Consider the following 26,262-nt stretch of genomic DNA (forward strand, 5'->3'; position numbering starts at 1 on the left):
GTTCTTTGTGTTTTTCAAGTTACTTTAAAAAGAACTCTATGGTGTATATACATTAAAAGAACTCCAAGTATGCAGGGCTGAGAGTTGGCTGTGTGACCTAGAGCCAAATCATGTAGAGTCTTAATATTGTGCTTATGTGTTCTGCAGTTTGAAGTTTTATGACCTGAAGAGCCATGTGAACTGCTTGCTCTATTTTTTGCTACATAACCCTAGTGACAGTGTTCGTTCTTGCTTTCTTCTGGGCCTTTTGCTCGTTTATCTGAGAGAAAATAGTTACCTGGCCTTGACACTCTAGGCTAACATGGTTTCACATTTAGAGAACCTTTTTGAAATGATAGACAAGAGAATGGAAGACATACTTTTATTCTAACGATGCGCCTTTACTGATGACAAAATAAAGGTACTCAGGTGGGAAAGTCTAATGTTTTAGAATTTTTTTTCATATGTTAATCTGGGTGTATGCAGTTCTGATATCATAGCAAAATATAGTTAGGCACTGGGTTGCCAGGCTAGGGTGCCCTTAGGGAAACAAGTCGGCGTCAAGGACTCTTATGGAAGAGTGGGAACAGTAATTCTTTGGAACACTACAGCAAGTTTTCAGTCCCAGGGGAAAAAGTTTTATGAACAATTCACTAGTATAAGGAGAGTGTTGTAGAACTGCTTTAACTCGTTTGAGAACTAACTTTTCCAGCATGTTAGAAGCATTTACCTACAGATAATTGATATGCACCCTTAAGATCATCATTGATCTGTTTATGAAAGCAGGTCTTTAAGGGCCTCTTACTTTTCAACATTGTTATAGCTCAAATATTTATAACAAAAGTGTTTTTCTTTAAAACCATTCTGTAATTCATCCTATTGAATTAAAAGTGTGTTTTCTATCAATTAGCCTGATTACTGATGTTTGGGCAACTTTGGTGAGAATTTAATGCATTTATCATTATTCACACACGGCTTTTTACCCTGAACATCAAGCGTGACTGTGACTCATGCTGTGTTCTTATACTTTCTTCTAATAAGGAAGAAAATATATTTTTGGTTCAGGAAGAAAGTGTTTTTGCTTGAATTGATTTATCTAGGAAAGAAAGAAACAAATCTCTCCACTTGTAATAAATATTTGTATGCATGGATTTTTAAAATTTAAGGGAAACAGTTTTACTCTTTAATATTCATTAATACTTTTTTAACAGATAGGTTTGTGGTTATTCTGGAGAATATACAAAAATAAGTTCAAATTATATCTCATCTGAAAATAAAGGCACAAAAATTAAAAGAATATGATTTAGAAGAAGTTTCACAGACATAGAGCTATAGATAGCTTCAAAAGTTATTGGCAGATATTAAAGTATGAGTTCTCTTTCTATATAATAAAACGTCTTTTAAAATTGCCAATTTCCAAACCTGTTGTTTTATAAAAGGTGTCATAAAGGTGCCTGAGATAATGAGTTTGGGAGGGATTCGGCCACATTTGGCTGGGTCTGAGTGAGAGGCATGATCTGCATCAGAATTGAGTCTGGTGTTATTTGGCTGCATTTCTTAGGATATTTCAAAAGCTCCTTACTTTTGGCTCTTTCCTGTCCTGATTCTGGTGATGGGGCTCCCTGTCTTGCATTCTGAAGAATGGCCCAATAATATGTAGAGACAACCTCTTTAAAGACCAGTAACACCCTGTAAATCTTTAGAGATGGGGTTGAGCATGCAGAGCTAGTGTACAAAGCAATAGAAACTATCTATGTGTGTGGGGACCTGTCTGGACTGTCCACCTACTTTATTGCCTCAGTCTTAATGCTTTACTGCTCATGATATAGATCATTGACCTTGGGAACTCAGAGCCCTTGAATTAAGACCTTCAGAGATCCTGGTATAACACATTTTTCTGTTGAAAAGTTTGAACAACACTTGAAGGACACACATACTAATTTGAACTTCACCAACACCTTTGATAAAGATATTAGCTCAGCAATTACCAGTGTAAATAAAATTGTAAAAGGGTGTAAATTAAGATACATTATTAGAAATCTTCTGTATTTATTCAGATATAAGCATGTACACAGGACCACAGCATGCCAAGACTTTCTTACTTTAGCTTGAATATTTGCATGGGATCTGGAGTTATACGACTTTGTTCCTTTGAAAACTGATTTATTGTTCTAGCTTTTTCTAAATTAGACAGATCTCATTTATTTATGATTCTTAAAAGAAAGTATATTTAGTGTTGACTTTTCTTTGAAAATTTTGTAGATGGACATAGGATATGGTGAATAATTGGCCTTCAGACAGTACCAAGACTGTCTCTGCTACGACGTCATTTTAAAATGAGGCTAAAACAGAGGCTTCGTGTGGCTGTGTGTTTTAAACAGCAAGCACTTTGGGACTGTTAGTAGTCTAGTCTCAGTGGATTCTTAACAGAATGTCGGCTGTTCCATTATCTTGTACAAATATTTGGTACTGGAATTCTCTTATTTACTAACTATAAGTAATATAATATTTTTAAACCTCCAATCACTGGGAAAGGAAAAATAAACAACTGACATAGACATACTTAGCCCTGAAAGTTTGCAGAGTTTAGTATTTGACAGGAGAGAGGCTGGAGTTTATCATTTATCATTTAGTGAATGCAGGCCTTTAATCGAACTTTTTGTTTATTAAAAGTGTTGGTTATGTAGCATGTAGACAGGAGTCAAAAGGCCCTGTGTTTTTAAAATACTAAAATGTCCAGTGAAGTATGTTATATTTTGAAAAATTTTTTATTTGGGGAAAGCGAATCTCAAGTTGTATTAATTTTCCAAGATAAGCAAATATGACTTTTGTGGTTTCAAAATATGTTGAATGTTGTTTATGAAAAAACAATCTGAGTTTTTAGTTATAAATTAAGAGTAGCAGGTTAAAACAACTTCTTTAGTGTTTATAATTTTTATTTTTCTCTCAGTGAAATATATTCTTACTGAGGAAGTATCCTTAGTTAATTGCTTGCATACACAAAGAAACTTATGTAAAAGTGTTTAAGGAAGACATTACAATTTTGTTTTAATATAAACATTCTTTTCCAGTTGGAATTTATGTAGAAAAGCAGTTTGGAAAATAAGTGCTTTGTCTATTTCTGGTAGGTTGGATACAGAATTTTTTGTTTCCCTTAAATAGTATATGTCTCATAGTACTCTATAAAGCTGGAGAGAATGAGGAAAGTTTTATATCAATAGAATATATTTTCTATAGGAAAGGTCTTAGTAATCAAAACTGTCTTTTCCTATATTTCTCAACTATTTACTAAGTTTAATATTCTCAGTAAATATAAGTACTCAGTAAATTAATTGGCTTTGTAAGGGCAGATTGCTTTATTTGTTTTCATTAGATTGATACAAATTAGAAATGAAAATTTCAAATGAATCTATTTTCCCAAAAGTGAAAATTATTTGAGATATTTTATATAAAAGCAATGATTATTTTCTTAAAAATGTCATTAATATCAATTATTAACAGTAAAGAGGTAAAGATGTAAAAATAAAATAAGTCACTTTTATTTATCAGTGCTTTTATGAACTATTTAATGAACCGTTAAGCGCTCATTGGCTACATGGCACCATACTTTATTATACAAGTTGTAAAATGTGAATTGGAACAAAAATTAATTTTATAATCAATCTTAAAAAGAAGCTAATCTGACTGACTTAATTTAAGTTCAAAACAAAGACAAAATGAAATTCTTGATGTAATTTGTCAAGGATTTTGACATAGCAATTAAAACAGTGTTTGTACCTTTAACTAGCTATATTAGGTGGAAGGAAAAGGGAAATAATTTTTCTTGGCCATCCTTAAACTTTTGATATTATTGGTATTTTTTTTCTACTGGAAATGGTCAAAGAACATAGGAGTTTTAGGTCATTCCTCCTTAGTTCAAAGAATGGAAAGTTTTTGTATATACCTGTGTGAACATGTACTTGTATGCATGAATGCCCAGAAGTCGGAAGTCTATAGGTGATGGATTGTGAGATATTGCTAACACCACCACCAGCATCCCTAATATAATATATACTATGTGGTAGACAGACACCGTTTTGTGTAATTTACATGTATTGACTTATTAAATTCTCCCAATGATAGTATAAAGTTGGCACTACTATTATCCCCATTTTACAGATGAGACACAGAAAAGGTAAATGGCTTGTCCAATTATTTAGTAATATACCTGGAATCCAAATCCCGAATGCTTGGCTCCAGAACTTGTGCTCTGAAAAACTCAGTGTTCCATTGCCTTTCAGTCATGAATGAATATTATGTTTTCTCTTTTTTAAAAACAGAAATTATAATTTTTTTGGTAATAATTTTTGAGGAGTGAATTATATAATATATGTAAATCTCTGGCACAATAAATTATTTGTACATTAACACCTGTGTATGTATTCACACATTTGCATATGCACATATGTACATATAAGTACATATAAGTTTACAAATTTTTATATACTTTTATAGATGTTTAATTTTATATAGTTATAATACTTGATTATATATACATACATATATGTCTCTCTTCTGCAAATAAACTAAATCCAGGCCTCTCTCATTGAATGAAATTGTCCATAACATAAGATTTTTAGCTTCGTGAACTATCTTGAAAAATAATCTATCTCACACTGATTTGAGCTGACTATATGTGTGGTTTCAATGAGTAGTACTTCAGGAGAAGTATTTCTATACTTCCCCAAATTTCTATACAGGGTCTAGTGACAGAGACCTCTGGGTGGGGGTTCTAAATTACATTTAAACATACAGTTATTAAATTTTGTTGTAGCGCTCCTATTTTGAGCTACTGAAGGAAAATTTAGCAAAAGGATGATGATAACTGAGTGTAGAGTTTCCATTTGCCACACCCGCCTTTAGTGCCAATCACCATGAAGTATAATTGGGCTGCTTACAATTTTCAGCCATGTTGCATAACTTTTTCTATAAATTATGTGTATGAAGTACTCTGATAAAAGTAAAAACAAAATTAAAGCCTTCACCCAAAGAGAAGATTGGTAGCTGAAGGATTTTATATATATATTATATAGAAAAAGTTATGCAACATGCCCTCATTGGGTTAGAAATCATTTTTTTCTTCAGAAATTTGAAGTATTTCTTCCACTGTCCTCTGGCTGCCAAAATTTCATTGAGAAATCCAGTGCTATTTTTGTTTGATTTGAGTTTTGAGTTTTGTGGAAAAGATATCTAAATCTGGACTTCAATTCTGTTTTCATTACTGTACTTTATCCTCGGCTGTACCTACTGTCCCCAGTCCTGGGGCTCTGTTTTACTGTTGCCACAGAATAACGACCCTCCAACTTCTGTACTGGTTGGGATGGGTATTCACCTAGCTACATAGTCTGGGGAAGGGACCTGAGAGTCTAACTTCTTCCTAAACAGGTTTTCAAGAAGTCATTCTCTTTTTAGATCTACCTTCATCCACTTCCAGGAATATCTGTGGCTGCCAATATGTGAGCATTTGGAGGGCTCTGTAGTTTGAATCAGGTTGTTTCCAACTCTCCCCACTGGTTGAATGTTCAGGTTTTGAATGACTGCTGGAAAATTTGCTACTCTTTCGTCGTCTTTGTACCTTCCAAAATATACTTGCTGTTGTGTCTGGCGAGTTTGTAGCGATGAGTGGGTGGATGGGGGTCGTGAGGTGTGGTAGGGTAGGATGGACGGGAGGGAGGCAGGTGAGGAAGGGCGGAGGAATTGAAGGACGTACGGAGGGAGTACGGACTTATATGCTTGTTATTTTCTTTCTTTGTCTTTTCTTTTCTTTTTTTCTTTCTTTTCTTTTCTTTCTTTTCTTTTCTTTCTTTTCTTTTTTTTCTTTTCTTCTTTCTTTCTTTCTTCTTCTCCTCTCTGGGTTTTTACCTTTTAAAATATCCTTTTATCGTTGCTTTAGTGAAATTTCAAGAGGGAAAGCGATAAGGGCATATGTTTAATCTGCTTTTTTAGAGGGAATCCTGGGGGTTGAAAGTGTCAGAGAACCAGCTCATTTTTATTAATAAATGTTTCTTTAATAAAGGACCTCCTTGAGATTTTACTATTTTGTAGGCACATACAATGATATAAAACATTTAATAGGGGGAATAAATCCCCTTTATTTCTATTGGGGGACACATTTACCTGTAAGTCACCAGTGGCATAAATAGCAAGGTGGGATTTCATGTTCCTCCCTTCCTCCTCAAATACTTCCAGTGGATGTAGGACTGGTAACCTCCACCGTTCTTGCCATTCTGTGTCAATCTTAGTTTAAAATAACAGACAAACTGATTTCAGTATTTTTAAAGAAGAAGTTCTCCACCCTCTACACCCTTCCTGCTTTAGTTTCCTAATAAAAATGTTTGAAAAATACCAGCTATATTCGCATGGGGAATTAGATATTCATTAGTGGGAGTGACACCAACCGTCTTAGAAGGAAATGAATAGCTTTGTTCACGTCATCCTCTAATCATAGTTATATTTGTTCAAGGAATATTCATTGAGTATGTACTCTATGTCAGGCAGTATGTTAAGTATTCAAAACACAATGATACCTCTTGTCCTCATGGAGTTTATATTCTAACAGTTACTCTTAATAATGGCCACCATTTAAGCTTACCATGAGACAACGCTTTATCTGATTAGCTTCTTAGCACAACACTGCAAGGTGCTTTTAATGTTCTCATATAAGTGGGGAAGATGAGGCTTAGTGGTTTGCTCAAGGTTATCCAGTTGGTATGTAACAGAACCAGAATCTGAAGCCAGATCTGCTTTAGAGCCCACGTCCTTCCATTTGTATAGTTAAAAAAAAGTCAACAAAGCAATTTTATATACAGTGTTTTATCTAATCTTCTGTTGTCTAACCCAATGGGGGTATTCATTTTTTAACTAAAGGTAATTATTTTCGGTTTGAGAGATTTGGTGAAAGACATCACTAATTAATTGAATCATTCTGGGGATGCGTCCTATTATCAGTTTGTCTTATTTGATGAATTTTTCTTCATGAATATGTGTTTAGGGATAAAACTTATTTGTAGAACACAAATTTTAGTTTAATTACAATAGGGGAACTTAGCTATTTTAAGGAATTCTGTGTTGAATACTTTTCAAAGCAAATAAAATAGTTTTTAATGCAAATAATTGCATACTAATTCTCTTGTATAAACACTCTTTCCCAGTCTTCATTTGTTTAAAATGTTTAGTTGATAGTAACTCAGGAAAGATGGGGAGAGTTCTATTCTTTTCTTTAGCTATGTAAATTACCTTAAATGTTCAAAGGCACACTAAATTATCATAGTAGAATCCAAAAAAAAAAAAAAGACACAGGAAAACATTGAAGTGATATTTAAAATAGAAATGTGTAAACAGAAGTCAGGGGGAGTCAAATGATAACAAGAAACTCAGGGTTCAGAGAAACTCAAGGAAATCTGAAATTGTTTTTTTCAGTTGGTAAGCTGATCATTATTTTCACCGATATTTGCTGAATACCTGCTGTGTGACAGGTACCACTTAGGCACTGGGAATGAAATAATGTTTAAGAACAAGATCCCTACCAGTCTGAACCGATGGTCTGGCAGTTAAGTGAGCTCTGTGACTTGTGGGTAAGGCAGCCAACTGGTTTAAAAGCTGAAGCTTCTGAAGACTGATGTACAGCAGACAGGGAAACTCTGCTACATGGAGGGAAGGAGAAAAGCAAAATGATAAAGAACAAGGGGTGAAATACCGGAAAACAATGAGGAAGAAACTGTGGCATACTGCAGGGAATGAAGGCTGCGTCTAGGAGGAGAAGACAAGCCAAAATTGGGTTATTATTTCACAAACTAACTAGTTCAGAATGGCATTTGTATAATGCTTTACAAATTAAAAAATTTTCAAACTTCTTTCCCATGCATGTATCAAATTAACTTTGATGGTAACATTGAAGAAGACTTTATTTTTATCTTCATTATACTGATGGGCAAACTGATACCAGGGCAGTTTAGTGATTTTACCAAAAGATCACAAGAGTATATGTCAGTGCTGGGTTTAAACTTCAATCACATGACTCCAAATTTAGAGCTCTTCCCACCATTCCAGTAGGACAGCCCTCAAGGAGAAGAGAGAGTAATTCTGCAAACTAGATTGGGACAGAGCATCTCATCAAACCACATGCATTGGGAAGGTAAGAAGCATGAGAGACACATGCCAACACCATTACAGGAGAGATATATATGTGTTCCTAATACCGTTGAGGACAACAGATGGTTCTGTAGTGAAATGTGGTATGTGTGTACACTTCCAGCCATAACAAAGCTCAGTAGGAGCTGTTGCTTAATTCTTTGCCAGTTTTGTTCTGTTGGAACTGGGGATTAACACCATGTTTTATAGATGCCTCACTCAGATCCAGCCCTTAAGCTAAACAGTGGCAGAGTGATTTTTTTGTGCAATAATCAATATAAGGATAACTTTATCTAGGATTCAGAGCTTACTGAAAAAAAAAAATGTAGGTATAAAAGCAGTTGATCTATGTACATTATATTAAGAATGGATTTGACATTTAAAATTTTCCTTGGAATTAAAAGAGTAGATGTTTGAGGATAATGCAATGACAATGAAGCAGAGGCAGCTGACCAGGAAGCTGCAATATTATTTGTAAAAAAATATATATGTGTGTGTATGTGTGTGTGTGTGTGTGTGTGTGTATGCACACACATATACATATATATGTTTTGTGTGTGTATACACACACATATTTATTTGAATTAAATTTAATTTGTTCTAAGAAAATTTTATAATGCCTATGAAACTTGTACTTTCAATCTCAAGGTGAAATAAATCTGTGCCCCTGAGTGTAAGTGGAATAAAGACAGGGGAATTATTTTATAAGAGAGCCTGCATCAAATGAGAACTCTAGAAATCATAAAGATACAATCATTTTAGAGTTTTCCCAGAGATAAAAGATTATTCAACTTATATAGATCTTACGTCCTCATTCCCATGATTGATAACCTCAGTTTTGAGTTTGTAGGGAGGTTGTATTAGATATATATGCTTTACATATACAACCCACGTTATGGTTTTACTAGTCCATTGTAAAGCTCACTTTAAGAAGTCAAAGTTGGTTAATAATGGCTACTTTTATATGTATGTCATGCCCATAGTTTTTGCACTGTTGTTTGGATCCATAAGCCTGAGTTACTTAGATGTTGCTTGTATTACATATCTCTGGGCACTGACCCTAGGCCCTGTGCTGGGGGCCTTCCTGCTGGTGCAGCACAGACATCATAAGCTGGTCAGTGACTCCAGGAGGCAAGAGACAGATAACTCAAATGGGATTTAAAGCATATAAAGTTAATCCAGAAATCAGCATGGTAATCCCCAAGGCAAAATCCAGGTATATCTTACTCTCTATCAATAGCATACATAATTCTGGACCATGTCCACTTTTTATCTTTAGAGTTTTCTTGCCTTTTCAGGGCTGCTTTGGTTTTCATTGTAACTAGACATCAATTTTGAAAAGAATCTAGGTTAGGGAAACGAGAAAGCAAAAGTAGAATAGTCCCTCTTATCCATGGGAGATACGTTCCAAGCCCCTCAGTGGATGCTTGAAACCACAGATAGTACTGAACTCTGTATATACTATGTTTTTTTTTTCTATACATCCATACTCATGACAAAGTTTAACTTATAGATCATGCATAGTAAGAGATTAACAGCAACAACTAATAAAATAGAGCAATTAAGTTGAGAACTATTACTTTTTCACTAAAGGGAGTGTTTTACAGCTTCTCTTTGGCATGGCTGAATTGCCAGCATCAATAGTCTTACACTTTGGGGCTATTTTTAAGTAAAATAAAGGTTAGTTGAACACAAGCACTGCGATACCACAAGAGTCCATCTGATAAGCAGCTACTGAGTGACTAACGGGCAGGGAGCGTTTGCAGCCTGTAAGTACTGGACACAGGGATGATTCATGCTCTGCTGAGAGGGAGTGCGACAGCTCAAGATTTCATCACGCTACTCAGAATGGAATATGATTTAAACCTGTGAATTGTTTACTTCTGGAATTTTCCATTTAATTTTTTCAGACAGTTGATTATGGGTAGCTGAAACTGCAGGAAAGGAAACTGCAGATAAGGGGAGACTACTGTATCCTGTAGTGTAATTTTTCTCTGGGGTCTCACTCTTTCCCAGGGTTTTCAAAGATAAGCATATAGTTGTTGAACATTTTTTTCTCTCTAACATAAGGTGCAAATATAGTATTGTTCATGTCTAGAATTCCTACATAAAACATTAAAGAGAGTATACAGAAAAACTGACCTGGAGTACTATGTTCACAAAATTTCTTCTAATCATTTTAAGGCTTGTGATACTTAGATTTGCAGATGGCCCACCAGAGAGAGAGTTCAAAACTGGTTATAAGGATACTCTTGATTCCTTCTAGTGTATTAGCAGAATGAAAGGAAGTATCTTAAGTATAAATTCCTTTTCTCTTGCTGCATTTAAGATTCTCTCTTTTTCTTTAACCCTTGGCATTTTAATGATAATATGTCTTGGTGTGGATCTGTTTGGGTTCCTCTTGTTTGAGACTCTTTGTGCTTCCTGGACTTGTATATCTGTTTCCTTAGATAGGTTAGGGAAGTTTTCTGTCATTATTTCGTCAAATAGGTTCTCAATCCCTTGCTCTCTCTCTCTCTTATCCTTCTGGTATCCTTATGACTTGAATGTTGGTATGTTTAATGTTGTCCTCGACATCTCTGAAACTTTCCTCATTTTTTTTTTTTTGATTCTTTTTTTTTGTTGCTGTTCCAATTGGGTGTTTTCTGCTACCTTGTCTTCCAATTCGCTGAATCGATCCTCTGCTTCATTTAGTTTACTCTTGATTCCTTCTAGTGTGTTCTTCATTTCAGTTATCATATTCTTCATTTCTGATAGTTTCTTTTTTGTAGTTTCCTTTTTTATGCTTAGTATCTCTCTGTTGAAGTCCTCACTGAGCTCATCTGTTTCCCCTCCTAATTTCATTGAGCATCCTTATAAACCGGTTTTGAACTCTCTCTCTGGTGGGTTGCTTGCCTCCCTTTCATTTATCTTTTTTCTGGAGTTTTCTCCTGTTGTTTCATTTGTGGCATGTTTCTTTGTTTTCTCATTTTAGTTGCCTCTCTGTGTTGATTTCTATGTAGTAGGAAGATATGTTGTGTCTTCCAGCCTTGGTCAGGTTGCCTTATGTAGTATGTGTTCTGTGTGGCCTAGTGGTGCAGTCTCTCTGATCACCTGTGCCAGGGGCTCTGGACTTGCTTTCTGTGTGGGTTGTGTGTGTTCTTTTGCTGTAGCTAATCCTTGATTGCTGCTGGCATGTCAGTGGTTGATAGTGACTTTCAGAATGACTGTCTGTGGGTATTGGCCATGCACATATAGTATGAACAGCTATGTGGGGGCTGACCCCAAGGAGTGGGATTTGTACCAGCAGGCTCATGTACCTGTTGAGATCACCTTTTGAGTGTGCTGCTTTTGGGGCTAGTCAGGTGGTGCTATGTTGTGATTTGACACCAGTCTTTGGGTGTGTTGTTTCTGGGGCCCTTTGTGAGGAGCTCCTGTCTAGGTCAAGGTCAGCCGCTGCCTTTGATTGTTTGGGGCTACCTGGTAGGAGCTACAAAGCAATCCGTGAATGATTACTGTCTGTGCTGGATCTTGAGGCAAGTGAGAGAGACCACACTGGGAGCCAAGGTCAGATACCCTCAGTACTGGCCTGGGGTGCATCAGCAAGAGGACCAGGGCCCCTCAAGGCCTGATGCTGTTTGCTATTTACCTGTATGTCTCTGCAGCTGTGAGAGCTCTTGATTGGTAGGAAAGTTGCATGGAGCAGAGACCCAGAGAGTCACCAAAGTAAGGCATGCACATTTTACCTGGCCAGTGCAGTGGCTTGAGCTGATTTTGTCAGGCCAATGCAGATTGCTGCCAGTGCTGAGCCTTTCAAGCTCCCACAAAAGTCACAGATCACAACGAGGCCAGATACCATTCTCCTTGCACCTGCGGACCCCAGAAATCTGCCCAAGAGACACTGCAGTTTGGGCTGGCACCAGTGGCCTGCCAACAAAAGTCTTCCTTGTAATGTGCAGGTAGCTCACGGGTAGCCTGTGTGAGCTGAGGTATGTTGCCTGCTTCTGAATGCTTGGCCTAGGGAAGGTGCAGGGTGAGGCTGGCTGCCCTGGTAATGGGCCCACCAAGGGCAATTTGTAGGTTGGGTGGAGCAGGCCAGTCTCACCAGATCAACACAGCTTCAGTATTGACCATGCAGGGGAGGGGTCAACAAAGGGATGATAGCACCCATCTGCAGACTGCCCTGGAAGGGTACCGACAAAGGAGCAATGGTGGCTTTCCTATAGCCCTCACTCCAGTGCCACACAACTTAGCTCCTCCCTGTATGCCACTTGTACCTTATGTGCTGCTCACCCTCTGCTGGAGCCCAGGGAGAGTGTCTGCAAGCAAGTGAGTCTCTATGTGGGCCTTTTAAGGCAAACATCTGGGTTTTCAGGTCTCTTCTCTCTCACTCAGACAGCCACACTCCCCCTGAGTTTTATAGTCAGATTTTGTGGGAACTCCTCTTTCTGGGACTGGAACTCTAGGCTGAGGAGCCCCTGTGTGGAGATAGGGCCCCTTCTTTCTTCAAGTGGGCCTCTGCAGTTGTATTTTCCCTCCTGGTGCTCAACCATCACAAGTAGGTGTGAGACCAGCCCACTTCTCGTCTACGCTCCTCCTACTGGTCTCTATGTTGCTTTTTCTTTATATCCTCAGATATGTGTGTTTTATGATCAGGAAGACTTCAGGTGATTCTCCAAGTTGTTTGTATTATAATTTGGTTGTAATTTTAATGTGGTTTTGGAAGGAGATGAACCCTGCTTTTACTTAGCCAGCCTTCTTGCCCAGCATTCACCAATCTTTCATTTAGTTGCGGTGATCACACCCTTACTTTTATGCAGGTCATTTTTCAAAAAACAGCCAGAATTATATTTTTATAGTGCACATCAGATCACGTCACCTGCTAATGGATTTCAATTACACTTAGAATAAAATGCAAAATCCTTTCTGCAGTCCACAAGGATCTGGCTTGTACTTCTCGACATCATCTACTTGTACTCCCTGTACCCTTCCAGTTACCACTGAGTTTTTAACTAACTAGGTGATCTTGCTCTTGATCTTTTCTCTTCATGGATTGCTTTTCCACAAATCTTCACCTTCTCCTTGTCATTACTGACTCATCTTAAAAACGACCTTTATAACGAAGCCTTTCCTGATCATCCAGTCCAAGAAAGTTGCTAGTCTCTTACTATTGTATCACTTTGTTTTGTTTTCATTTTTTTTTAACGTAACAAATATTCATGGAGCATCTACGTTGTGATAAGGAGCACAATGAAGTTCTTACCTTTAATGAAGCCGTCATTCCAGTGAAGGGGAACAGTCAGTAATCACTACTACCTGGTTCCCCATCCTGACCCCGCACAATAAACAGAGTGGACGATTCCTCAGAGCAGTGGCACTGTTTACTTTCTGTTGAAATTAGTGAAGAGAACTTTCAGAGAGCCCATTCTTTCTCAATTTTACTACTTAACTTCTGTGAAGTTAGCTCTGCACCTGGAGAGATGGCAAGTTATAGCATAAAGAACGAGGCCACAATGATCAAGTCCTCCAAAATTTACTATGCACACTCTTGAGCAAGTCACATTATCTAATTTTCTCATTTGTAAAATGAGGTAGTCCTATCCATCTCACAAGGTTCTTGAATGAATTATGACCATGTTCTACTTTGATTCTATCCTAACAGCATTAATTTTCTATTTTTCTACAGTACTTTGGAAGTTTACTTGTCATTTTCTGTGTAGAACTGGCTTGTGGTGTTTGGACATATGAGCAGGAAATTATGGTAAGTTCAAAGGGTAATATCACAATCTGAAACAATATCCAGTTCAGCCTTATATATCAGATACTTTGGGGTAATTTAGGCATACAGTTATTAATTTGAATGCTTACGATATATGATAACAATGTATAGTCCCAGTACTTCTGAAAAGTAACATTTTTTTTCTGTGTCTAAAGGATGGTTTCAAACAATAATCGATAATATTTCATTTGATATACTATGATATTTGTCTTTAATTTCACAGATTGCTTAAACATGGATATAATGGACTAAAAATAGCATATGTTCTAAAATAACTTTACCAATTTATTCACATTTGCAATGAGTTTTGAGAAAGCTTGAAAATCTGAAGAAGGGCTAATAAAAAGCTGTACACCCATGGGTAGCAAGTGCTCATCTCCTGTTTACAACAACCTGAACTATCTTGCACTTTAATAAGTGTATTTGAGGAGCTGCTGTATGTTTACTACAGTCTAGAAACATTATCACAGTTTCACACTTGGCTATATGAAAACAGCTCTTCAGCTTTTTTTTTTTTTTTTTTTTTAAAATAAATTGAAACCATTAGAACAACTTTTACAGTTATACTGGAATGGATGAGGATAAGTGTTTCTCATCTTAAGATTTTAGCAGTCATGTTTGGTTTACCATTTGCATTTCATCCTTGCTTGCATTGGGCTTTATTACTTATTTAATGTTTGTTCACTTCATTGGTGAAAAATGGTGGGTTTATCACCATGAAGTCAAGCACCTTTGCATGTCTGTGATTGCTGGCTGTTTTCATGGTGACAGGCCAGATTTTCCCAGTGTGAGTATCTTAGAGTAATTTTGTTTCAGTAAGATGATGCTTTTCAACATGTAGTCCTTGGACTGTCTACAGCAGGAGCTGGAGTGATTCTTAAAAATGTGCATTATAGCACTCTAGCCAAGATCTGCTAAATCAGAACAGAGGAAAAGGCAGAGGAAGAAGGGGCAGAAGGACTGGGCATTTGCATTTGTAACAGATTCCCCAGGTGAATCTTCAACTTTTTTAAAATGTAAGAGCTCTCAAGAAGAAAGGGAGATTATTTTGTATTTGTTTCAGAGAGGTATTTCAGCAGCTGTGTAAGAAAATTGAAGTTGTTTACGGTACTGATGCAGTTATTAAAGATTTTATGGTGAATCTGCTACTGTACTGCAACATTGTTTTGAATACTAAGTGGGAATTGCAGACAAGTGGGTACTCTCTGTGCTCCAATTTATATGTAAACGATGCTCTGGCACTGCCACACATCCGATCCCCTCTGGAAAACCCTCTGAAGCATACGCCCCCAAGAGTATGCTTCCAATGTATGACAACTCTCAGTAAGAAGAGAGAATTTATAATTATGTATTTTCATATTAAAAATTGAAAACTCAGGGCAAGTTCTAGCTGATTTAATATAAACCTAAGAATTTTCTTTAAAATTAAATCTATTAAAATGAGAATGTTCTTGCTGTCTTAGAGAATCAAGTTTTTATTCCATACCCTAGAAAGTATATATTTGGGGGAGTGAAATATTAGTTGTTTCCAGGGACTCAGTTTCTGTGTTTTTATTGATAAAGGGATAGTCTCTTTTAATTTCTCTCTGTTTTTAAAAAATAAGTGTATCTCCTTGACATTCAAGCAATAAGTAGTAAATAGTATAATTAATTTTTGATTCCCTCACCTCAGCTTTTTGACAGTTAAAAAGTTTTTATTTATTGTTTATTTGTTTTTTCTTATTTATTTATTTTAATTGAATAAATGACTTAATTTTTTCTACCATCATCTAAAAGGTTTTTAGAAATGAGTTTGCTTTCTGTGGATTGTAAAATGGTTTGTACGTCATACTAACGTGCGATAAATCTCCTAAGTTAAAACATTTTTGAAACGAATTAATTTAAGGCATTTGAATGGAAATGCTTTTATTCTAATATAACTCTAAGAAACTGAGATAATTGAAAGGAATTTATACTTAAAGTGCTTTCTTCCCTTCTGCTAAGGGGCCATCTGCAAATCTTCTAAGTGTTTCAATGGTACAAGATGGAAGCACACCACCATTTCAGTTGAGGGCGTACATCACTGTTTTGTTTGTGCAAATCTTCCACAATAGAGCAAGGACTGAAAGTAAAATGTGGAAAGTAGTTTGTTAGGAAAAAGTTCGTAAGATTTTTTTTTTTTTTATTGCTTTTGCATTAATAGCAGTGTTAGTGAAAAGTGCCGTTAAAGTTTATTAGCTGCCAAATTTTGCAGAATCCAGCCTTTGCATAGAATGGGCTTTGTGCTCTTAGCTGTTCCTTGCAAGGAGCCAATAAATGTGTGTTTTATTTTATGGTCAGGTAATAGTGCTTTTTTTTTTGCCAGAACCTCAATGATCTTCTCTGTTTCTTGCCATGTTTGGTCTCAGATCGATTGTGGTCACAAGAGGGAAACAACTTGTATTTATTTTGGAAATTAGAAATAAGATGGGTCTAATAACCTAATTAAGAGATTTTACATCAATCTGTTTCCTTATTGTTTTTAATGTTTATTATAGTCATCTCCTAATATTCCTTCTCTCAAAAAAAGTGTCAATGATGTTGTTTTAGATTAAACATTTCTAGAGAATTTATTTCACTTTTATTTATTTTATACTCAAAGGGATATGAAATAATAATTTAAAGTGAGTAACTTGAACTTGGTTAGTTCCTTGAATATTGTCGAAACTACATGAACACTAAGTCTACCCAATAAGCCCATTATTTAGAGAACAAAATTGTGTACCCAAGTATCAGAGAGTTTTCTTTTGTATTTTGCATTTCCAAGAAATAAAAAAAAAATTCACTAAGGAAGAAATGAAGCATTTCTGTGGTTAAGAATTTTTAAGCTACTCATATTGATATTACTATTTTTTAAAATAAAACTTCCAAATAATCTAGTTCTTGAGTTAGCATTGAGCTTGCTTGTCTAAGCCTGGGCTGTGTTACTCTATACATCAGATGTGGATGTTTGTACAGCTTCCCAAGAGTCACTTTAATACTGCACATGTGGTGAGGCTAGGATTTGTATGCCTCATTTTCTCCTTTGGCCCTGTAGATAAAATATAGAATGATATGCTGACTAGGTTTCTAGCCAGCTGTTGTGTTGTGTACCTGAAGCTCTGTCATGATTAAACACTCTTTTAAGGCACATGGACTTGAAAATAGGAACAAAAAATGTTTTAATTTGAGAACTAGTCTTTCTAGAATTATAGCAAATCTCTAAAATCCAGTTTTTGAAAGGTGTTTACAAATTTATTCCAGAGTGAGGCTTGACTTGAGCTAAATTCTTTCTCTTCTTAATTCTTCTCTTTTTATTTTAGCACCATCGTCTGCAGTCACTTCAAAGAACAACAACTTTATGAAATCAAATCAAAGGGCTTTTATCTGCAGTGGTCATTCGTTATAAGGAGCTCTTCTGGTGTATCTGTAGGATATATAGTTTATTTATTTTGTGATTTCCTTGAACTTGATGTTGGCATTAAATGCTTTTGCATTGTTTTGCTTAACATAAAGCACCTCGTCATTTAGTACAAAAATTCACATGTAGAGTTTGTTCAGTAAGTACTCAGTAACTCTGAGTTAACTTGGACCCACAAACAAATATGTTTAAAATAGTATTTGTCAATTATAATACATTCAAATATGTTCGAGTATGCATATGAGACCATGAGTGATAGAGTTTGTGAATATGTGAATGTATGTGTGTCTTCATGTGTTACAGTTGTTGATATTTTGTTTTTTATCTCCAGGTTCCAGTTCAGTGGTCAGACATGGTCACTTTGAAAGCCAGAATGACAAATTATGGCTTACCTAGATACCGATGGCTTACTCATGCTTGGAATTTTTTTCAGAGAGAGGTAAATGCTACAATTTATGAGGTAGAGGGTATGGAATAAATGACACATTTTTGAAACAAATGTTTAAAACTTTGGCTTTGGTCACTTTCTCTGTGCTGAAAAGTTAAACCTGAGATTCAGTTACCACGGGTGTAATTCTTTCTTGAGAAATACTTTAAGGAATTCCAGGCTTTGCTTTTCTTCCTATGTATACCATTTCCTCTTCATTTCACACACTTCACATATATTTTAGAATTTCTTAAAGTCCTCTTTACTAAACTACTATGAAGTTTCCTTTTATAAGACTTGCTCAGTAAATATCCAAGTTCTATTTGAAAAATTTTAATGACTACTTGTATTTTAAACATCATTTAAAAATTTTTAATGATTATTCTTACCTGAGAATTAAGAATCAGTGTATTGTTAGAGGCATGACCTTTCTAGTCAGAAAGACCTTGGTTCAAATCCTGGCTCGACTGCTTACTTTCCATGAACTTCCAAAATTTATTTAACTTTCTTAAGCCTCAGTCTCCTCACCTGTAAAATAGGGATTATAAAATACCTATCTCCTTGAGTTCTTGAGAAGATTAAATAAGTTTGATCTTATTTAGCTTATGGTTATTAAAAATAACATTAGAAAGATAAAATAATATTAGAAAGAATAGATAGTTTTAGCATTTTTACCTAACTTCCATATACCACTACATCCAATCATCTTCTCAAATGGAGACAATATTTAGATGTTTAAAATCTGATAACTTGAAGCTAATCATTGATCTTGCTTCAAACTAAGCTTTTCTTCCCAGTAGTTTTCTTGTGATTGGAGTGACATTTTCAGATGATCAAGTATATCCGTTTCCTTTAATTTTATTTATAGCTGGGCCACAAAGCATTTGAGGATCAGTGTCTTACACGATGGATATTTAGCTGTCTGCTATATTACTCTGTATTAGATCCTGGCAGAGGTTCAAGTCCAGGATAATCTCCAAATCTGGCCCTTTGTGTTAGAGTTGTTGAGATGGTAAAAATTATCATTGTAGCACAGATTTCCTGTTTATTTAAATGCTTCCTGACTTTGTTTGTTTACTGTTCATTTGTACTAAAAACAACATGCAGGGAAAATAAGTAAAGCATTAGGAAGTTTACAGAAAGATGTATTCAGCGACTGCTCTGGGTAGAAACTGCCCAGAGCTTTTTATTTTCTGGGATTTATGATGTAAACCATGACAATCCAGGTTACAAAAATCAAAAACAAAAACATGTTTTCTCTAATGGTAGGAAGAGGAACTCCACCTAGATAGACAATGTACAAACCCTGCAACTGGTAGCACACATATTTTTAGATTTGTTGCATAAGTGCCCTCCTCTGTATCATAGGCTGGTTTCACCCCAGAGGAGGTGGTGCAGACTTCAAGGCATCCTGAAAGAGTTTTTAAAAGCCCCTCGTATTGGTTTGCTAGAGCTGTGGCCCTATCTAAGTACCACAAACTAGATGGCTTAAACAACAGAAATTTATTTTCTCACAGTTCTGAGTCTAGAAATCTGAGGTCAAGGCTTGCAGGGTTGGTTTCTTTGGAGGCCTCTCTCTTGGGCTTATAGATGACCATCTTCTCCCTGCGTCTTCATGTTGGCTTCCCTTCATATGTGTTTGTGTTTAAATGTTATTTCCTTATAAGGACATCAGTCATATGGGCTTAGGGCCCACTGTAATGACCTTAATTGAATTACCTCTGTAAAGACCTGTCTTCGAATATGGTCACATTTTGGAATGAGAACATCAACATGAATCTTGGGTAGCATACAATTCAGCTATGACACTTACAATATAAGTGGTATAGCTAAGAGTGACCTTGTCAGGCCCCAGTATTCCTGCCTCCTCATTCAGTGCCATTCTGTGCACGTCTGTCAACTTAGCAGACTCCGTTTATTTAACTGTCTTTTAAAAAATGTATTTCTTTATTTTAACATAGTGGTTTGGAGCATAGGCTGGGGAATAGATAGGCTCTGCCACACACTAATCTGTGATCTTGGCAAGTTACTTGACCTCTGAGAGCCTCAGTTTCTTTATATGTAAGGTGGTGATGGCATGTTCTGAGTCTGACTCAATGTTAGCAATGTTAGCAAGACACATGTTCTGAGTCTGACATAATCAACAATGTGATTTTAAGGGAGTCAGGAAAACTACAAGGAGATGCAGACCACAGTCACGTGCAGCTCGGTAATGGGTTTGCTTAAGGGAATTTTCAGGAAAAGTTTCAATTCGGTATCTTCTGTTGACGAAGGAAAACAACTATGTAAAAAGAAAAAAATATCTCGGTGATTTATTAAAATAAAAAAAGTGTTTGGCACTGAATGTGATATAGTTAAGTCATTTGGAAAAGCTGTTTCTGTGGAGCACCTCATTTCCTGACAGGGTCAGATAAATGGACTGTTCTGTGGTAGATGGGGTTAGAGGGATCCAAGAGCTGTTCTGTCACCAACATGGAAACACACATGTCATTTGGAAATGAGAAAAGTAGGTTTTCTCTGAGAATTTTAAAAGACTGACTTGGAAATTTAGTGGTTTGTGGTGTTTAGAAAGTAAAATCTTTTACTACCTATGTTTTTTATGTATACCAAAGGACTTACATAAAATGTGTTATCAAATTATGTTCAAGTTCATTTGTGATGTTTGTAGTATATTCATGGCTTTTAGAACAAGTTTGTAAAAGGAAAATTCCAAAACATTTTTAAAGTTTCTGGGAAAATTTTAGTACTACTCACAGTGTCCAGTAATTCATCATTTATAATATTCTTAAGGTGATTTTTTTCTTTCTTAAAATTAAATATTTTACATGAATGAAAAACTTTAAATTATTTTTAGAATTTCCTGCGATAAATTTTAGATGAGAAGTTTAGAAGTCTTTAAGGATAATTTTGGTTGAATTTTGAAATGGTGGATCTTGATGTTTTATGAAAGTGTCAATCCTGGCATGGATTGATCTACTGGGTGACGTAATTCGCAGAGCCAGTCACTCTTGGCAGAGTCTTCTCAGTGACTGCCCTTCATCCTTGTTTTTCACTCTATAGAAAAGTGACCCACCTCTACACAAGGGCAGAAAATTAGCATAGTTAATTATTCTGAACCTAATATACATATGTCCATAAACAATGTATCTAACCTTGACGAGAGAAAGGTTTTGCTAATTCTTGGTGAAATGAGACAAAAAGAAGACAAAACTATTTTTCTTAAATCTAACTTTATCCAAGCTAAAGGAACATCATTTCTTCTGACATTAAGGTGAGAGAATATGATAATTTATTTCAAGAATCTCATTTGGTTGAGTAAAAGTTTGTTGGCCAAACCTGTGTTTACATCTCAAGAAGTTTTGGAAATGTTACTGGTCAATGAATTCAACTCCAGTAATCTTTGGCCAGCAAATCTTTCTATGGAGATTGCAGAAAGTTTTAATATGATATTTGAATTACATTCAGCAATTAAACTGGTAACTTGGCATATACATATGGATTAACTACTCTTTAGTGCCTGGAGGCTGACCGATAACTGTAAGATCTCAGCTATTTGTTTTGTTAGTTATATATATTAACTCTTTTTACATGATCACTTGTAGAGGATCGTACAGTTGGGGAGTGAGACTGTCATGAGTGGTCTGTTTTCATGTGTTATGGGCATTATTGTTCAGAATTGTTCCATTATGGATGCTATTACTACATTTCTGTCATCAGCATGGAATGTACACATATCATTAGGCGATGACAGAAGTGAGTTTATCTCTAGGCACAAAAATTTTAGAAATCTGATGTTTAATGTCCAAAAATTAAGACAATTTTTTTTGTAGTTTCTGAGACTGACTAGTCATTTTTTTGCAGTTCAAGTGCTGTGGAGTGGTTTACTTCACTGACTGGTTGGAGATGACAGAGATGGACTGGCCACCAGATTCCTGTTGTGTTAGGGAATTCCCGGGATGTTCCCAACAGGCCCACCAGGAGGATCTGAGTGACCTTTATCAAGAGGTGAGGCATTGTGTAGTTAACTTATCACGGATAAAAGTTTTCTTATAATGACATAAGTAAAGAATCGACAGCATGCCAAGTGAAAATTTCCTCTTCTGTCTAAATATAAAGGCCCTTAATTTTTTCTCTGATATGTGGAGAAACAGGATAAAGCTAAAAGTCAATATAAAAATCTGAACACTAATTACATTTTAACAAAGAAAATTGGGAAAAACTAGATTTTAGAATTAATTGTGTTTTTAACTGTGTTTTCTAGAGTCCAGTTCTATTGCCCCCTCCTAGGAGACCTTTGAAATCAGATATCTGCAGAGAGTGTAGCTAACTCTGGATATTAGGGAAGGCACAGTGTGGAGTCCCTGAGAAGAATATATATTTTAGGGCCTTCACATAAATTGAAATAGTTGTAGAGAAAAAATCCCAGAGAAAATACTGGCCTCTTTAGTTCCCCCTGCTGGTTAATGATTAGTGATGTTGGTTTTAGTTCACAGATTTAATGAAGTTAAAAGCTCACTGGGAGAGAAAGAGCAATCAAGGGGATTGTCTAGCCAATGTACTGTATACTGGAAACTAATAATAAACAGGTTTAAAAAAGCTCACGAATTAAAATCAATTGTCATGTGCCCAAGAAACTTGCATTTTTGTGTTTTCTGGGATATTTATCAGAATCATCAGTTGTTTCTTTGTTAGTAGTTTTCCTATTCCTTCATTGTTAGTGGTCATTTTCAAATTTTGTTAGCAGCAGAATCCTATTTTCAAATTAAAATCTGGAACTAGTACACCATTAAGTATAGTAGCCATTGATTAATGTGACTACTTAAATTAAAATTAAATAAAATTAAATTTTAATTTCTTCAGTCACACTAGCCACATTTCAGATGCTCAAGAGCCTCTCAGGACTGGCTCCTTCTGTACTGGATAATACAAATATAAGACATTTTCATTATTACAGAAAGTTTTATTACAGTCTTGATTTAGAATGGAAACTCAAAATATAAATCAGATGAAAGGTAAGCTGCTCAGGCTGAGAGGCTGGAATCATTTCTAAAATACATCTCCAGTCAAGAACCTGGGTACCACAAAGCACTGTTGAAAACTTTTGGATTAAGAGACACATTCATAATATAACATACACACACACACACACGCAAATACACACACACACACACACACACAATATAGCTTTAAAGAATGAAACTTTAAAATAAAACACATCAGAATTATGAAACACAAATTTTTACATATTTCAAGATGGTTACCATACGTTTTCCCCTAGATATAGTGTTATTATTCAAAATATCTTGTAGGCACTCTGCCAAAGTCAATTGTAGAGATGCACAAGAATCAGTTTCATTAATTTATAGTGTAAATTAACTAATTTGAAAAAGACGATGGATTACTTACACGAATGATCCAGAAAATTCATGTCTTACATATGAGTAACTTTTGACTTAAAAAAATTCATCTCAGAGGACCAGCCTTTGACACATTTAGGATATTCGAAATAAAGTACTTTGGACTATGAAGGTATGCCACAAGAAAGAATGCAAAGTTGTTTTGTTTTGTTTTGTTTTGTTTTGTTTTGTTTTGTAAGAGATCCAGAATTATATCATTTCCTACGACTGCTATAACAAAGTACCACAAAGTAAGTGGCTCAAAAACAGATATTTATTGCCTCACGATTCTGAAGGCTATAATCTGAGATCAAGATGTCAGCAAAGTTGGTTCTTTCTGAGGGGTATGAGGAAGAACCTGCTTTATGCTTCTCCTTCAGCTTGTGGTGGTTCGCTGGCAATCACTGGCATTCCTTGGCTTGTAGAAGCATCACTCCCATCTATGCCTTCATCTTCCCATAGCTTTCTTCTTGTAGGCATCTGTCTCCAAATTCCCCACTCCCTCTTTTTTTTTTTTTTTTTATAAGGACTCTAGTCTCATTGGATCAGGGATCCACTCTTCTCCGGTATACTCATCTTAACTTATTACAGCTGCAACAGCTTTCTAAATGAGATCTGATTCTGGGGTACTGGTATTAGGACCACAACACATGCATTTGGAGGGAGCACAATTCAACTCATAAAAACTGAGTAACTCAGGTTATTTATTTTGAAAGATAATCAAAATACCTTTAGTCAAAGTATTGTGTTTGGACATTATCATTTTAAACATATTCTGTTTAGTAACTCTTGACTTTGAATGAAAAGGAATATACAAGATATTGTATACTAAAAAAGCATTGTTGGGTCAGTGTCTCTGAGTTCCTCAGTGATTGTGCTATATCTTGTTTTCTGGATGAAAGCTAAGTATTGGCTGGCATCTGTAGTAGAGATGGCCAGCTAACAGGTGCAACAGTTAAAGTCCTATTCATCCTATAAAACAGAAATATCAGTGCTTAATATTTCCAAGATAACATTAAATGCAGACATAATTGTGGATATTGAAATATAACTCATCACTAGGTTTCGAAAAAGCAGATGATTACGGTATAGATAAAAATATAAACATGTGAATTGAAACCTATCAACTTTCCTGGTGTGAACTTAATCCATTTCTTAGGTTTTATGGTTGGCAAGTCAATATGGGAAGTAATTGGGCTACAGCAACATATATTATGTCTACCTTCTTTAGTGATTAATACTGATAGTATGATTATAACCAATATTGATCATAAGAATGGCAAAATGAATCAGTTTACCAGATATTCTCACAAAGTCTTCACTTCAATTTTACTGTATTTAGCGGAACAGCATTCAGTTAAACATTTGATAAACTTTTCTTGTTGTAAAAATGCAATTCATTTTTACTAATTTGCCTTAGAGTATTTCTACTAGTAATATTTATAATGGGATGCTTTACTTTCAGGATGTTGATAATAGTTCCATGAATTTTAAGATTGAAAGAAGCCACACTGTATGCTTGTGCAAATTGATGGCCTAGATTATTTTAAAGTTTTTTTTTTTCATGTATTTCATCAAAAGACTTTCAGTAGTAAGCTGGCATTTTCAATTATGCAGTGTTTCTTTAGACAGAATTCCAGCAGAGATGGAGGTTCATTATATCAGAGTAATATGCTTTTGCATTTTATAATTAATAACAGATGTTAATATTGGTAATGTTATAGTGCATAATTATATGCATAGTTGACTTACAAAAGTGGATCATTTAGTGGCTTTATGGCACAAGTATAATTAAATCTGTCATTAAAAATAAGATTTAATTCCACTTTGCCCTGGAAAACATGTTTCCTAATTGCAGTGTGCCCAGAGAGCATCCACCTGGAAGATGAGGTATCTAGATGGAGGAGCAAGTGTTGGACAGCTGGAGATATCCAGTAATAAGAGGAGATATTTTAGATGTCTTCAAATATTTCAAAGTTCATCATTCAGAGCAGGAACTAGACTTACCCATTGTTGCTCCAAAGGCCAGAAGTCACAGGAAGGAAATTTTGAATCAATAGAAGGAAGAGCTTACTCATCAAAATCCATCCAATTGTGATACAGGTTCTCTTGTAAAATAGTGAGTGTCTCATCTCTAAGAATATTAAAGTCAAGGTCAGATAACTATGTCATTGGTGGGTAGAACGGGTTTTTAAATTAAGAGCGAATCTGGACTAGGTGAACTTCAAGGTCCCTTTTATCTATTATATTCTGTAAGCTTAGAGATAAGAACTGGCTTTCTTCCTGCAGTCTTTCCTCAATAGTCTGAAATCAAGGAAATAAATCATCCTCAACCATCTGGTGGCCTCTTTGGTCCCTGACCCAATAATATTTTATGACACATTTGAAACCTGTGAAAAATGACAGAGCAGAAATATAGCAACAATTATACGTTTTAGAAACATTTCCGCCAGAGATTTTGGTGGATCTGGCAGCTCCTCAAATATCCATAATGAGCTACACACTTTTGGAAAGCATACATTTAAAAATCACAGATAAAAATATCTGGCAATCAATTTGGTTCCAATGCATTCATTCATTCGAAATATTTTGTAAGTAACTACTGGGTTCCAGGTGCTCTTGTAAGTGCTGTAGTTACTGTGGACAATGTTGCAGACAAAAATCTCTCCTTTCATATAACTTATATTCTAGTGAGGGATTTAGATATTTAATAAGAAAAAATATCAATTAAAAATAATTTCAGTGGTGGTAAGCACTGAAGATGCTGGACATGTTCATGTGCTAGAGACTGTCTTCATTGGTTGGAGATCTACTTAAGATAGGATGGATAGAAATAGGCTCTCTTAGGAAGTAGCATGTTAACTGAGACCAATTAATGAGAAGAACCCCACCATGCAAAGATCTGTTGAAGAGTATTTTTTAGTCTTGGGAGCTGCAAGCGGAAATGTCCACCCAGAGGCAGCCTGGGCCAATGATTATTGGCTGCTTACTTCTCTGTCCTTTGGGATCATTTGTGTAGCCACACTCTCCAAGTATTAGGTGTGAGACTTGACCTCAGCAAAACATCAGACTCAGAGTTTAAGATGGTAAATGCAGGACTAAGACGTGTTCATTC

At 35.7% G+C, this 26,262-nt stretch overlaps 1 protein-coding gene across 4 annotated transcripts in view; it reads left to right on the forward strand.

The window, feature by feature from the left end:
• Positions 1 to 26,262, forward strand: part of TSPAN12 (tetraspanin 12) — a 63,234-nt gene that overhangs the window by 22,643 nt on the left and 14,329 nt on the right. For all 4 annotated transcript variants that reach the window (XM_016125252.2, XM_016125251.2, XM_016125254.2 and 1 more), the window contains 3 exons: positions 13,814 to 13,888; positions 17,656 to 17,763; positions 21,613 to 21,756. In XM_016125252.2, coding sequence (XP_015980738.1) covers positions 13,814 to 13,888; positions 17,656 to 17,763; positions 21,613 to 21,756 — 327 coding nt within the window. The remainder of the gene's footprint in view (positions 1 to 13,813; positions 13,889 to 17,655; positions 17,764 to 21,612; positions 21,757 to 26,262) is intronic.

This window comes from Rousettus aegyptiacus, unplaced genomic scaffold (genome assembly GCF_014176215.1).
Source record: "Rousettus aegyptiacus isolate mRouAeg1 unplaced genomic scaffold, mRouAeg1.p scaffold_m13_p_13, whole genome shotgun sequence".
Lineage (NCBI taxonomy): Eukaryota > Metazoa > Chordata > Mammalia > Chiroptera > Pteropodidae > Rousettus > Rousettus aegyptiacus.